Here is a 16,528-nt window from a genome sequence, read left to right on the forward strand (position 1 = left end):
AATCACTTGTAATCTTTTGGCTGAAGTATTCTCAACGGTCAGGAAGCACTCAGTGACAGGGTATGCATAGCTCCTCAACACTTGACTAGCTCAGAAATCACAGAATCATCAACTGAAAACCAAATCCAATGCTTAAATAAAGTAAATATAACTGGAAACATTACTGATAGCACCAATAAAGTTAGAAGAATTACAGTTGTTACAATCCGTGTAAGGAGCTTAAAACATTAAGTGCAGAATAATTGGTAATTAAGGGGCGAAAAGGGGAGGTGAGGAAAAAACAAAGATGAAGGAAGGGAATGAAGCATACGGTGTGAAATGGCCCCTGCAGATGAATACAGCAATGACAAACACACATAAAAACGACAGCACTTTGCCTCCTGATGTGTTTGTTCTGGTTCCCTCTGAACCAAGGATTTTTCTTTTGATTCTCACCCTGGTACAGCCTAGGTGAATAGTCACCTAAGGTCCTGAGCCAGGAGCAACGGTCAGTGGGGTAGTGGGGTAGGTCCCACTGAGAAGAGGGTGCGGTAGTTCTGGAAATGGCGGAGCCCTTGGGTCCTCATGCTGGTGGTGATCTACAGCCTCTCTGAAAGCAGCTGAGGTGAATGGAGCAGCCGAGCGTCAGGATGTGCTCCAGCAAGCTGGCCTACTCCTGCTGCTTGTTATCTGACACTAGGGGCCTTCGATGGCCTCGGCACAGCTTGCAAGTCTGCTATTTTCTCACTAGACCTCTGGGCTGGGCTGTTTGTGGCAAGTGTCCAGCAGGGGGCCAGCTATCACCATGCAGATGTGTGGGGTCCTGAGTCTAGGCATGGAATGGTACAAGACACACTGCTTGGAGTTTGCCTGTTCAACCAGCTTGTCTGGTATGGGGGCTCCGTGGTGCTGAATAGCTGCAGGTCATCTGTGGTAAGGTTAGCTGTCTCCCCTCTAGATCTTCAGACTGCCATCTGTTTGAAAAGTAGTGTCTGGCATACAGCTAGATCTCACCACATAGTACATCCAGCGATGAATGCACCCCGCAGAGATTTCCACTCCCACAACTAGCACAGGGAGTAGAGCTCAGAGCACAGAGACCCTCTAGGCTCTGCCTGAACAAGGTTTTCCCTTGCTGCAAAAGTGCAGCTCTGAAGCTTGATGTTTCTTAAATCTCTTAATTTCACCGGGCACCCGCTTATTCCTAGCACCCTTCTCTGCCTTTCTAAAATGCCTTCCTTTCCTTGTAGCCATGGATCTAAAGTTTTATTTCAGACTCATGACCATCTTTGGAGTTGTGAATTCCAATTTTAAAAAGAAAAAGATTTAGCTAAGAAGAACTAGAGAACTGAGAAAGGGAGGTCCCAGAAACAGGAAGCAATGACCAACACTGCCAATTCTTCTGACATAGGAGCAAGATGATATGAGTTGCTCATGGTAAAGTCAACAAAAATCATGGTACCCTTTCTTGGCCATCAGAATAGCAAAAACCTCATTAGGGAAGCTTGATAAGAAATGTACTCATTACCTTGCTTACATAATTGTAACCCCTCTGTATGGTATTTTCACAATAAAAAAAAAGAGAGAGAAGCCTTAGTATAAAAAGAACTTTGAAAATATAAAGTCTTTGTGAAATAAATAAGCAACATGTTACAGGGTAGATCTTGGCAGCCTGTGGGTTGAACGGTGTTGTTCAAAAGTGGTTGGGTCTTATCGGGTGGAGCCCGTGGAAGGAGTTAGGTCCTGTACGGGTACCTTCAGGGGGATTTGAGACGCTAACCCTTTCCTGTCTTATTCCTTGATTTCCAGATCCCTTCATGTGAACAGGCCTCCCATCACACGCTGCTGTGTGAGAAAAGCAGGGCCATGTGAATATGCCCGGTGTTTTTATAGTAATGGAAAGGTGACTAACACAGAAGCAGAACTTTTCTCCTTTTATATGGGATGTCCTGGGAAAGAAAGGCACCAGCCAGATCTCCAAACTATACCATGAGAAACCTCTTGGCAAACGAATGAATGGTATTTGCTAGCAGGAAATTACTTGCCTAGGTAATAGTTTTAGCAGTATGTACTTGTTTGGCTTAAGGCGGTTTTTTTTGTTTGTTTTTGTTTTGGTCGTGAGGCTTGAACTCTGGGCCTGGGCGCTGTCCCTCAGCTCTTCAGCTCAAGGCTAGCGCTCTACCACTTGAGCCACAGCGCCACTTCCAGTTTTCTGGTGGTTAATCAGAGATAAAGACTCTCACACACTTTCCTGCCCAGGCTGGCTTTGAACCATGAGTGTGTTCAATCCCAAGTACTAGAGGCAGGGGAAAGGGACTTGGGGATGAGACTGACTGGCAAACACTTGTAATTCCAGCGCTTGGGAAGCTGAGGCAAGAGGATCTTCAGGCCAAAGCCAATCTGGGGTTTATAACAAGACTTGTTTTAAGAAAAACAATGGGCATATGTATTGAGTAGGACATAGACCTTTTCACATTAAGTTCCATATCTGAAAACATAGTTGTATGGTCTTTGCCTTTTTTACAAAGGAAATGGCTGAAGCCCAGGCCTCACGCAGTTATAACTGCTGCACTACACAGAAATCCCTCTTCCGCCTAGGCAGTAAGTCACAAAGAATTCCAAGAGGGCAGCAACAGATTACTGTTCTAATTAAGGAAATGGCTGAGGTGGGAGACATAATTCCCCCTCGCTGCCTTTTTAACCATCCTTCTAGCTACATAGAGACAGATAGTTTCTGGAACTAAACAGCAGACATCAGGAACCAAACAATGGCAGTTCCTCTGATTGCTACAGCTATACTTACGATGAGCACTACAAGCAGTCAAAAGCTTGTATGATTTCCTTCACCTAGCAATGCATTCTGCTCAATCCCAATAGAGTTTGCATTTCATGAGATGGAAACCAGTAGAAATTTACCATACTATTAAAGTAAATACACAGTTCTCATGGAATGTTACCATAATCTAATGTTACCATAACCTACTATTAAAAACAAGATAGTATACCGAATTAATGCTATCAGCTTGTCTGCTCACAGGAAAAATGTCAAGAAGAAATAAGGACCAAAATCACCAGCCTGAAAGTTAAGTCCAGCCCAATCTGGAAAATTCCTGGGTGATGGCTAGAAATGTTCCTCAAAATGTGAGAAAGGAGGTGTTATCATGGACCCGTCTAACAAGCAGAATGCTCAAAAGATGACATAGTTACTTCTATAGGTACAGAGTTACACTTTATCACAATGCCATAAAAATAAATGTTAATTAAGTAGTCTTGAGGAGAGACACAAGACGATGAGCAGAGAAGCACTGGAGGATGTACGGAGGAGAGAGACACCAGGAGTCCTGCCAGACCTCCTGATGGGGCTTGTTCAGATCATTCTAGAGTGTCTGCCTCCACAGCACATGCAGACTTGAGGCCTATTCTACAATGACCTCGTGGGGTTTGGACTTGAAAATCAACAGAGGCAGCAGTTACTGCAGATGGCTGACAGACAAATGCTGGCTTGTTACTAGGAATTGGTTAAAACTGTCCTTGCCATGGAAGGGAATCAAATAATTCTGAGACAAAACATCTTGCCTGGTGTTAGTCACTGAACCAGGAAAGGGCACCACAGCAAATATGTCTGACAGAGAGGAAGAGCTATCTGGATGAGAACACGAAGAATAGAAACTCAGAGTGAGCAGAGCGCGCAGAGGGCCGGTGACGGGAGCTGAGACAGAAATTCTTACCTTGAATTTGGACATTGACAGCTGTGTCTCTTGCATATAGATTAAAAACCCTGAGGGGGAGGGGGGAACAATGAGTAACATTTGAAAAATTGGCAGCGCTGAGGCCTGCTAATTTAGCAATGAACAAAGAATCAGCTCCAGATCTCGGAGGAGCATTTGGATATTTACAGCCTTTGGGCTGCTGCCAATGGCAAATGGGTTCTAGATGGCTGGACAATAAAGAATACCCTATGTGCATGCAGCTAGGGAAATCTCTGTGGGAAACTGAAGATTAAGGAAGGTCATGTGGTTGCTCGTGAAATGTCAAGACGTGTGCCTTCGCTGGATCCTGGAGCTAGCTAGCTAAATCCTTAAGACACCAGGCAAGTAGTTTCAGACAGAACAACATCACAGGCGGGCGCCGGTGGCTCACGCTGTCATCCTAGCTACTCAGGAGGCTGAGATCTGAGGATCGTGGTTCAGAGCCAGCCTGGGCAGGAAAGTCCCGGAAACTCTTATCATCAATGAACCACCAGAAAACTAGAAGTGTGCTCAAAGTGGTAGAGCTCCTGCCTTGAGCAAAAGAGCTCAGGGGCAGCACCCAGGCCCTGAGTTAAAGCCCAACTGACAAAACAAAAACAAAAAAAACCAAGAACACTATCCTATCTTCAAGTTACAGCTGTTAATATAATGATACCTGTAAAAACTTGTTCTACTGAATCTGGAAATTATACAAAGAGAACCCATGATTTATTGACTAATGGACTTCCATCACTACGCCAAAAAGTATGGAGTATGACAGATGAAAATAAATATAATTTCTATTGGAAAGTAATAGTGTGATCTGAACTATTATGCTATGCCAAATATTTAACCTAAGTTCATTTATTCCGTAAAATAAAAAGTTTTTATATAAATAAGAAAATATTTGAGGAAATGAATCGAATATGCCAACATATGTAAAACCCATGGAAGTTCGTTGCTCAGATAAGTGAATTTGGCTTTAGGAAAACGATAGTCACAAGACTTTATTGGTACATTGCACCATGCTGCAAATAACCAGATGGAGGTGGAGGGCCAGAGTTAGTAAAAGAATACTGGAAGATCTATGAAACAAAGGTGATTGGGTCTGGCTCTGTTCACACAATGTACAGCCTGGTGGGGTCAGGGATAATTCAGGCCATGTGCTGCTCTTATGGTTCTAACTCCAAGGCCATAATTGACAAAGGATACCACGGTATGTCTGTGGTAGAGCTCACCAAACGGAAGCTAACTAGAGCTCAAGGAAACAGCACGTCAAAGCTGCTCAGAGATGAAAATATGCCCAGCGCTGGCGGCCGCAGCATGATGCTGACAGTGAGACACAGCACTGGCTTATCCCTCAGACCGAAGACAACTGGGAGTTCAGACAGGAAGAGTTTGCAAAGCGCCGTGCCGCTTGTATAGAGGAGCAATAGCCACTGAACTCAGCACCTACCTCATCTTCCCCAAGACACAACATCACAACCAGGGCATTACAAGCATGACATGTGCAGAATGGCCAAGGCTAGTCTACCGTCAGTGGGAGAGGGCTGCAGAGGAGCCAGGAGAGCCAGGGCTCTGCTGCAGGGAGCCATCTGAGTAAAGATGACTTTCCCTTCCTTTCCTTTTAAGGACAGTGGGAAATTACTTACGGCTCATTACTCCTTCTGTCTTCAGAGGCTGTAACTAGTTCCCTGGCCTATCCCTTGTCATTGACCTGGAAGTCCCTCCAAGAAGATTGTCTTCTTCCCTTACATACTATGAAAGACAGCAACTTCAGTATCAGAAAACATTAGAAAATCTTTTCCCTGACCAGGTGAGTTACCACAACTATCACTCATGAAAATCGCCTGGAGGGAAATGTCTATAAAACAGAATGGTCATTAGGTTGTTTTGGAAGGAATTTGTACTCTTCAATAAGTAAGAGCAAATCTTGGCAGTAATCATAAAGGTTTATCCATTGTGTAAACATCGTAGAATCTGTTGAGAAATAAATCTTGGGGTTAAATCTGAGAAATACATGGTAGAGATGAAGGTCAGACCAAGGTCAGAAGACAGACTGAAGGGAGAGCCATCAAAGCCACGGGCTTGTGGTCTGTTCCAGGGGACAGTCAATGACGATTTTATTGGAACAGTCTAGGTTTCTGTCATTCACCACAATATTAAGTTCAGTGTACGACTAAACTTCTGTCTATGGACCTATGCTGCTTTTAGTTATTTCTACCTAGAGGAAATATAGGATTTTGTTTCTGTGAAAATGGAGATTCTATACAAAGCCTCTAAAATTTCAATTTCTATTGGTAAAGAGAAACTGTTAGGTAGCAACTAAATGTCTCTGCAAGTAATAAAGCTTTATTTTCAAGATTGCTAGTGTTCATCATGGAAGGTCACAGGATCCAGTAGAAAGCAAAATAATATTTGAAAACTCTAGACGAGAAATTTTATATACATGACTAGTACATGTTAATTACACAGACTACCAACCTTTGTTTTGGCATACTGTACATGCATGTAGCATGTTTTGACAATTTCTACCCACCACTACCCCATCCAGCCCACTCCTACCCCTTCCCAGGATTCCCTTCCTCTTCTCCAAGTCTTCTTTCCACATACATGTCATGAAAAAAATCCACATATGAAAACATGAAGAAAATCCACATATGAAAAACATGAATACTTGTCTTAGTGTCTAAATTCACTTCACATAATCTGCTGTTCTATCCACTTCCCTGCAAATGACACTCTGTTTTTTACAGCTGCACTATGGAATGGATAGATAGATAGATAGATAGATAGATAGATAGATAGATAGATGGATGGATGGATGGATGGATGGATGGATGGACGGACGGACGGACGGACAGACAGACAGACAGACAGATCACGTTTTCTTTACCCATTCACCAGTTGATGGACACAGATGTGCACATTCTTGTTATGAGTCTACTGAGTTTATTGAAGAGTGAGATGGTGGATCCTTTAGTTCTTTTTAAATAAGTCTCCATGTTGGCTATGCCCCACCAACATTCTAAGGGTCCTACATATATTTTATATACGGGTTCCTTATGCTCACCAGCAATGTACTCGCACTGCGGTGAGATGGAATCTCAGTATAGTTTAAAGCTTCATTTACTTATCAACATAAAGAATACATCTAATAAGGCCACTTATAATCATTAATCATTTACTCATTTATTGATGGCTTTCTCCAAATTTTGGTGCTAGAAACAGGGTTCTAAAGAAAATGAAACAGAATAGGATGCACTGCTTAACTGTTGTTTTTAATGTACTATGTGATATTTGTGTTTCTTTTGTATGTTCTTCCCCTTGTTATCACTGTACTTGATTCTGGTGCCCTGCATCTTGTATATACATCTTCCTAATTTGGGGAGGGGAAGGGAAATAACAAAATGCTGAAACAAGGATACAGGTTGACCCATTGTAACAATGAGACATACAAGACACTATGTTGGAAACTTGCGGGGGTGGGGGTGGGGGGGAGTTAGGGAGATGAGGAGGGAAGGGATAGCAGGGGAAAAACAAAGGAGGGAGTAACAATGCTCAATAGGAAGTGGACTCATTACCCTACTCATGTAACTGTAACCCTCTGTACAGCATCTCTACAATATAAAATTTTAAATTAAAATATAAAAAAATTATGCTCTCTAGAGGTATCAGTAAGTACTTAAAAAGAAGAGTTAGAAAAAGTACAAGGAAAAAGGAAGCAAAATAGTTGAGAGAAAAAGAATATGGGATGGAATACTGGAAAAATTAGAATGAGCATGAATACATGTAAAGTGAATACAATAAAAGTAATCTGAAGAAACAAAAATAACAATACAAGTACCGCAATCCAACCATGGCTGCCACTATAAAATAAAAATACACAGCATTCAGTATTTCTTCCTTGCTGAGAAAGTGGGTATACCCGGATGCCTTGGTTTTTCAGTTTCCTTTATGGGAAAGCAGCTTTGGTCTGTGTTTTGTTTTCCCTGATTTTGTAAGGAGTTAGGAGTGGAGGCGTTTAAGAGATTGGGCCTTGCCTTGCCTGCCAGGTTAGTTAGGCATGTCTGCCATGTGCAGGCCTGCTAATGCAGGGAGTGTAAGGGTTGCCCTCGGTCAGATCCCAGTGGGAGAGCAAAGGATCCCTTCCTCCCGCAGGCTGGACTTGAGAATATATAAAGCCGAGACTCTGTAGCTCGCGTGGGCTGCCAAGGATGTGGAATTCTAGTTGACCCTGACTGCAGACAGTGTGCACCTTCCATCCTACCCGTGTTTAGTTTGCACTCCAAGTCTAGCTCTACTGCCACTGCAGCCATCCTCACACTCACTGAGGCTGTGGTTGTGGTGATTAAGTCGTCAGCCTTTAGCTGAGCTCCAGCTGGCGATCAAGCTCCTTTCCCAAGGACATTGCTGAACCTGAGGCCACACTGGATCCCTGTCATTCCTTCCTTCACGTGGGGTATAGAATAGGGAAGTTCTCCGAGTTTAGATACATTCCAGAGAAAGGAGACTAGGCCTTTTCTCTTGCAGCTAGGTCCTACATGTAGGTAGATCGTGGATTTTATTTTTGTAGAGTGGCTGCTGAGACATGTTTATGGACTGTCCAGGACTTGCATTTTGGACCAGTCTCTTGCTTGTAGACCCTCTGATGGAAATTTTCCCTTTTTAACTGTTTTGTTCAGTGATCTATTTTAGAGTCCATTGTTTTTTTGTAAGTCCAAGCTCAGTATTTCTGGATTTCATCTGGGTTATTTCCTGTTTACTATTGCTTTCACTTGCTTTCCCTTACCACTGTCTTACCACAGCCTGATGATTTTGTTCCTGGTTTGTGGAGGAGTTACAGAAAAGTACTAGCTGTGTCTAAGTTGTCATCATACATCGCTCATTAGTGTTTTGATTAGTATTAACATATCGATTCTGCCAAACCATGAGCATGAAAGATCTTTCCATCTGCTAGTGTCTTCTTCACTTTATTTCTTCAGTGGTCTGTAATTTTCATTAGAGATGTTTCATCTTGTGTTTTTGTTGCTTTAACTCTAATGAATAGTATTGTTTTCCTGATTTTCTTCTCAGGTGTACAGAGAAGCTATTGATTTTTGTATCCTGACTTTATATCCTGTCACTTAGCTGAATGTATCAGATCTAAAAATCTGATGAAAGTAAGTCCCCACAGTGACAGTGATCTGTGTTCAACAATGTGCTTACAGTGTCTAAAACATTTCCTAAAATGCTTAAAAGAAGGTATACTCTTCTGCTGTTGGGTAGAAGAGTCTGTAGATACCTGTTGTCTATTGTTCTACAGTACAGTTTAACTCTAAGGTTTTTTTATTTTTATTTTTTTGGTCTGGATGATCTATGTATTGAAGAGTGGGTTACTGAAGTCATCCACTATTACTGTATTGGGGTCTTTTTTAGACCAGGAATATTTGATGCTTACAGTATAGAGAAAACGGCTTTTATTGGTAAATTAATGCAGAGTCCATTGCTTAACTTCAAGACTTTATTTCTATACACGGTAAAAATCCATCTAAGACAGGAAAAGTAGCTGTTTTAATAATTTGTGAATCTTAAGGATGTCTTAACAGATACAAATCTATTCCACTGAAATAATAGGTCACTATGCTCTAATATCAAGATTCAGAGTAGAAGAATTAATATATATTACATAGCTTTAAAATATCTCTTCTCAAGCTGGTTGATGTTCATGGGTAAGAGGGTAAGAGACATTTGATATGATGCTTACACACAGCAATCAACAGCCCCTACAGTACCATCCTAGATACTGGATTAGACAGTCATGAGAACCATCTCAACACTGTAGATGAAATCATCTACAATCTTTCCATGATGCTTACACACAGCAATCAACAGCCCCTACAGTACCATCCTAGATACTGGATTAGACAGTCATGAGAACCATCTCAACACTGTAGATGAAATCATCTACAATCTTTCCATTTTCTTGTTAATCATGTACAATTTGCTACATAGATAGCATATTTTCAGTGATCTGTATGAAAATGTTTTTGGCTGAAATATGTTCATGGCGCCTGAAGAGTTATTATATTTGTTTATCTTAAAAAGTGAAGAGAAATTTATAGTTTACAGGATTTGTTATCTATTAATTTCCTGCACATCAGGTTTCTCTGTTAGCCATAGGTCTGATTCTGGTTGCTTCCATTCATCTCCAAACAGTGTGTTAAAACTGAAAGGCTTGAAATATTCTAGACGATGGCTGAAAACAAAGGAAAAGAAGGTGGGGAGTGGAACCAGTCATGTGTTTTTGAAGGAGTGGTCCTGAAGTGGGACTTACTTTGTCACACTTGTGATAGAACCATGTTTTATTTTAAGAAATACCAAAGACAAGATGTATTCCCCATGTATAATTTTTCTCACTCTGGCTATGAAACATTCAGCTATGAAAATACTCACTTCTCAAAGCATTTGCCTTTCAATTCTATGAATAGTTCCTCACAAGTGGAAAGGAAAACCAAAAATCAACTCTCAAAACCTAACTCATTCCATCTAGCCTTAACTCACTCATATACCACATTCAGCATGGTGGACCATGCATATAATCTTAGCACTTACAAGGCAGAGGTTTGCAGCTGACAAGGGTTACACAGCAAGTTCCAGGTCAGCCTGAGCTATGGCAAAACCTTGTCTCAGTAATTAAATTAACCCAATTATACTAAAGTCTTGCATAGCATATGTTCTTGTATTCAAACTTGGATACAACTGTTACCAGCTATATAAGCAAATGTTTTTAGAAGCTTCAGATCTGTACTAGAGGACTGACTGACTTTCTTTCTTTTCCAAAGCAAGGGAGGTTCATATGCAAGTGTTAATCCTAGTTGTTCTCTTTGGGGGTAGGGGGGTGAGGGGGTGGGAGGGAAGGTACACATTCTATTTGAGCAAAGAAAATGATTTATTGGCCCTTTTCTTAAACCAGGAAGAAAACACTATTTCTCTGACCATTTATTGTTGAAAAAGGATCAGAAATTTGAAGCCACACTTCTTTATCAGTTGACATAAAACTAATACAAGATTTTCCTCACCCTGATATGAAAGACTAAGCACTCTGCTCCTGATAGTAGTGAGAGAGACTGTCAGTCCGCAGCTGATGTATGAAGAATTCAGAGGACTACCAAGGACCAGAGGGTCCTACCAGCGGCTTGCACACGACATCTGTAGCTGAAAAGTATCACTGCTGTTGTACTGGGATGCACAGCTCAGAGAGTCTATGGTTGGACATAGTGTCCTTACAAGTCAGGCTCTTGTCCTTCCTGCAACTCACGCTGAGGCTTCATAGTGTCTTTTATCGTTTGATCCATGAATTGCAAATGAATTGAATTTTGTCACATTTGGTGGAAAATATGTCCAAGAAAGGTAAGCTTTGCCTTTCCATTTTGTGTCTTCTTTAGACACTCTGAATGATAAAGCTAGTTCTTGCTACAACAATAATACACGAAACACAAAGGTAAATTCAGACCTAGGCTTGAAACAATATGCTACTTATACACTTAAGGAATTTTAAAAAATATTTTTACTTACCTTCCACACATTTCTTCTTCCAGAGAGAAAAAGCACCAAATGCTGTCCATGTCTGTCAAAATTAAGGTTCCTCGTGAGAGTCTGAGAGAGAGCATTTTTTATTTTCCTTGCTATCTCCAAGTCTGGAATTTATGTTTTACAGCTAACTTTCCAAATGACTAAATGAGGCAATACAAACACTGGATAATTACAGGAAGAGACAGTGTGTTCATTTACTTGCAAATGACATCCTCAGATTTACCAAAGACAACTGCTGTGTCAAACCACAAAGTTTCATGTGCTAAAACTGCTTTTCACAGTCATTAAATAGAAACATAAAACACTTCATTTGTAAGATGGCACAAAATATGAAAAAAACAATGGAAAGATTTAGAGTTTATAATAAAACACAAATTCAAAAAATAAAGTCCTCTAAGAGAAGCTGTTTTACTGAAGGCTACTTCAGGAAGAAAACGACCTTGAGACTCATTAGGAAGGTAGAAAGTACACAATATAGATTAAGCAGTTTACAAGGTAAAGATTTTAATCCTAGTTTATCTTCTCACACAACTGAACATGACCTGTTTGCTGCTTACATTTTTTAGCTTTCTATAGTTTAGCTTTGTTTAGTTTCTGATGTCACATGTTTTAAAAGAAACAGAACATATTCTCAAAGGCAAACTCTAATTAGAGTGCATAACTTGGTGGCTAACACTTGTAATCCTAGCTATTCAGGAAGCTGGGATATGAAAATCATGGTTCAAAGCCAACCCAGGCAGGAAAGTCCATGTGACTATCAATCTTCAATTAACTACCAGAAAACTGGAACTGAAGCTGTCTCAAAGTGGTAGAGCATTAGCCTTGAGCAAAAAAGTTCAGGGACAGCACGCAGGCCCTGAGTTCAAGCCCTATAGCCAACAAAAAAAGTTAGGATTTTAAAATGAAGCCTTAGAAATAAAGGAGTAAAGCTTCTTCTATTTAAAACAATATTCTTCTTTATGCTGCCCTACCTGTAGTTAATTACCTTTGCGGGAATAGATGGTCAGAAGCAAAAACTGTGACTCTTGATTCCTAATTATCTTGATATATATAAACTACTCTGAGGATTGCAAACTTTAAAATTCATTAATTTATACAATGGCTACTGTGTAGTTTCTTACCAAAAGAAGATCTAGTTATTATATTTATCAAGTGCTAGGTCATCACTTTATGAAAAAAACTAGTATTATCATCTAATAAAATAACTAAGGTTCAAACCTGAGAGCTTGGTAAACTATTGTTATTTAAATGAACTATAAATGTTGTCTTAGCTGTCTCATCGACAATGTGAACATAATCACATAATAGCTGAAATGTCCTTACTTCTTAGGGCAGTTTATGAGAATTAATCATAGTTTTAAATGAAAGATTTTGACATGTTAAAAGATGACATGTAAAGTACATAAGTAGTCTTTTTAAAACAGTAATTGCAAACTAAAATTTTCCACATTAAACTTGGAAACAAAGCTAAACTAAAGAAAGTAAAACGGCAACTAAAACTTCATTTACATCAGTGATGTGAGGCTCGCTGGCCAGGCCTAAGGAACGATGGCTCTTAAATATTGATACTCCTGGGAATCTAGGTGGCATTTAAAGTGAATAATGACAATATATAGAAAAATTTCATTTATTAAGTAAACAGTCCGAGGTTAACATTTTAATTAGTCAAGGAATATCCATTTATGATTTTTTATTCGTCTTGAATGTAAAAATGACAGAGCATATGCCCCCAAACCAAATGATAAATGAATAAATGTTTGCATATGCAATTATGAAATTGATGAAAGTAAGGCCTAATCTAGGCAGTTAAAAATCCCCTAAAAGAAACATTTTCATAAGCTAGTTACATCGGTTATACTTGTGTATTATTTCTGGACAAATAATAAAGACTAAGTAATGGAGGAAACAGTTATAATCACTTTTCATTTGGGGAAAAATATCTTCATGCTTATTACAAAACTATATTACTAAGCTGAACATACCATCAAAATAATATCCTTAAACATTTGGAATGTACATTCTTCACATATTCTGAATATGTCCTAAATTTGATGAAAGCAGGTAACTCAAATTAGTTCAGGTTAGCATTCTCTCTATGTAGCTGGAAGTAAGCTCTTCCCTAATCATATGATTTTATACTTACGGACAAAGTTCAACTTCTAAATACTGCTCAGTTACATCATTCAAGAAAAATGCTTCTACAACTTTTGAAAAAAAAGATACAAAATAAGAAATTTAATTTACTTTCAGTAAGTAAAATTTATTAAGGAATAAACAGTATTCCTTTAGAATATAAATTAATGAATTTTTTAAGTTATCATATTGTGCCCAGTAAAAAATAAAACAAAACAAGGAGTTAAACTTGAAAGACATCCCTAGGAAATTAGTCATCATCAACGTCCCCAAATTAGATTGCCATAATTAAGAAGATTTACAAAGTCTAGTGCTGGTGAGATCAGGGATAAACATTAACACATAAAGTCTGAACCAGTTATTTTATTCTAGGAATTTATCCTAAGGAAATAAATTAGAGCTGGGCGCCGGTGGCTCATGCCTGTCATCCTAGCTACTCAGGAGGCTGAGATCTAAGAATCACAGTTCAAAGCCAGCCCGGGCAGGGAAGTCTGTGAGACTCTATCTCCAATAAACCACTAGAAAACCAGAAGTGGTGCTGTGGCTCAAGCAAGTTGAGTGTTCGCCTTGAGCTGAAGAGCGCAGGGACAATGCTCAGGCCCAGAGTTCAAGCCCCATGACCAACAACAACAACAACAACAACAAAAGAAATAAACCAGACAGCTAGGAAAAGAAATTAAAACTTAGAAATGACTATCTCTACTTACATATAATTATCTGATATTATAAATAAAACTATTACCAGGAAAGATGATAATTAAATTATGGAATTTATATATTCCATATAATAAAATACAATACACATGAAAATCAAAGATTCTGTTAAATATTTATTGGCATGGGTGATGCCCGTATTTTAAGTATGTTGCAGAGCAGCAGCCTACTGTGCATGAAACTGAAAATTACATGTGTGCTTGTGCCTGTATGTGTGAAAAATGGGCACAGAATGTTAAGACTGAGCCAGCTACCAGTGGCTCAAGCCTGCAATCCTAGCTACTTGAGAGACTTGGAGAATGGGAGGATGGCAGTTTCAGTTCAGTCTAGGCAGAAACAGCCAATAGAATCCAGGGAAGCTGTAGATGGTGTCACCACTGGTTATGCCAGAAATGACGGACACATAAAATAGGTGGATTACAGACCAGGTGCATGTTAGGACAGGAAGTAAGACCCTAACTTAAAAATAATAAGGCTGGGCATTGGTGGCTCATCCCTGTGATCTTAGCTACTCAAGTGTCTATAATCAGAGCATTTGGTTCTAATTCAGGCCTCGTAGAACAGTCCCTAAGACTCTATACTCCAAAAAAATACCACCACCAACAACAACAGAAATCAAATTCGAAGTATAGCTCAAGTGATAGAATGTCAGCTGTGAGCAAAAAAGCTAAGGAAGAGTATTACAAAAAGATGAATCTGACAGCTCAATTATAGTACAGTACAAGGGGATCTTAGAACAAATCTGAAACCAGGTAATTGTGTAGATGTCTTCCAGTCTTGTTCTGATATGAAGGATTACTTCCTGGCATAAAGTAAAAGCTGAATTTTGTATTGGGCTAATAGTATTTATTCCTACAATACGTAAACAGTCCAAAATGTCTCTAAACAAGGTTTATAATGTGAAAGTGGTAATTTGAGGATATTTAGTGACAAAGTGGGTACATGTACTGATTTCTTCTTGTACCAAGTTACACATGTAAAGAAAGGGGATATAGAAGCATCATACACATATTTTCACTCCTCCAGTTACACACAGAGTTCACATAGGTAATGGAGGTAAAGTTGTGGTAAGAACTTGGTGGAAATATCGGAAACTGCACATACCAGTTGCTCAGAAGCACTCACTCCCTAGCGGTTAGACAAAAAAGCAACTGCATACGGGAGGTAATTATAAAAAGATTTATGCTTGTAATAACACGCAGAACTTCTGCTTGCCTTCATAGTTCCAGAGCTCACTGAAAGGCTCTCCTGGCTCTCCAAGGGGTGCAGGCGGGTCATTGAAAAGTGGAGCACTGACTGCCATCATCACACCTCCCTCAACTGGATGCAGCCCAACAGAAACCGGCTCATGCTGCACTGGAAAGCCGTGTCAAGTGTGTTCACTTTCAAAATCCATCTGATGACTTCCTAGAGGAAGAAGCAAATGAAAACAAACTCCTTAACAATATACAAGGTTCTTTTAGTTACAAAATAAATGAAATTTCAAATGTCAAATAGAAGACAGGAGAGGAACAGGATGACAAAAGCATCCTAGCAAACCAAGAGCCATCTGTGTGGTGACAAATCACAGACTGAAATTCTAACGCTGGAAGACTTCACGTAGATCAAGCTCTGGAGTCCTTCTAGGGAGCACTAAAATAACTTTGAATCTACTACAGAAATGTCAATGCACTTAACTAAAACTTTAAGCCCATGAGTATATATTTTACACTTTGTCTTTTCATTGACCAGTTCGAAGGTATCTGAGTTACTAGATCCTTTCAGAATCAAGATATTAATATCAAAATCTTAGTGAAACTTAATCATTTGACCATATTAAAAAATATAAAGCATCAGCTTCCCTTCCCACACCAAAAAGAGCCTTTTCACAGATCAATGACAGTATGGAGCAACTGTGTACCTCATATTTCAAAACTGATTTTTTTAATGCCTTGTGGGATCCTAGAAATTACTAAGGAAAAGATTAACATTCCCAACAGAAACCTGTTTCCAAGAAAGAGAAATGCAAAGAAAACAAGTTTTCACTTAGTTGGTAAGACACAGGAAGTCTGGTAACACAGTGTAAGGAGACCATTAAGAGTGGCACAGACAGCTGCTGGGGTATACCGTCACATCTGAAGGTGCAGCATACCAGTATCTATCAAAATAAAAATGTAAACGTCCATTTTTACTCAATAATTCTAGTTTTAGTGGTTATATCTGGATATAATCAAAATGACACAGCAGAAGGACATTAGTAGTTACATTATTTAGAATAAAAAAAAATTCAAATTAAGCGTAAATACCCTTCAGAGGATGACTATAAGGAAAATTTGCTGTATTATACAATACTGCATAGTGATTAAAATGAAGAAAGGAGTTGTGTAAGCACATGTAAATTAGACTGTGACATGAAAAAC

General features: G+C 39.5%; 1 protein-coding gene across 1 annotated transcript; it reads right to left on the reverse strand.

The window, feature by feature from the left end:
• Nucleotides 1–9,196: 9,196 nt before the first annotated feature.
• CUNH4orf33 (chromosome unknown C4orf33 homolog) lies at nt 9,197–15,525 on the reverse strand. The gene is given in 6 exon segments (XM_042670489.1): nt 9,197–9,945; nt 10,977–11,015; nt 11,017–11,162; nt 11,265–11,316; nt 13,426–13,486; nt 15,345–15,525. Coding segments are annotated over 6 exon segments (600 nt in total). The 3' UTR covers nt 9,197–9,824.
• Between the last annotated feature and the right edge of the window lie 1,003 nt (nt 15,526–16,528).

This window comes from Dipodomys spectabilis, unplaced genomic scaffold, assembly GCF_019054845.1.
Source record: "Dipodomys spectabilis isolate Male_0828 unplaced genomic scaffold, ASM1905484v1 ptg000559l, whole genome shotgun sequence".
In the NCBI taxonomy this organism is placed as follows: domain Eukaryota; kingdom Metazoa; phylum Chordata; class Mammalia; order Rodentia; family Heteromyidae; genus Dipodomys; species Dipodomys spectabilis.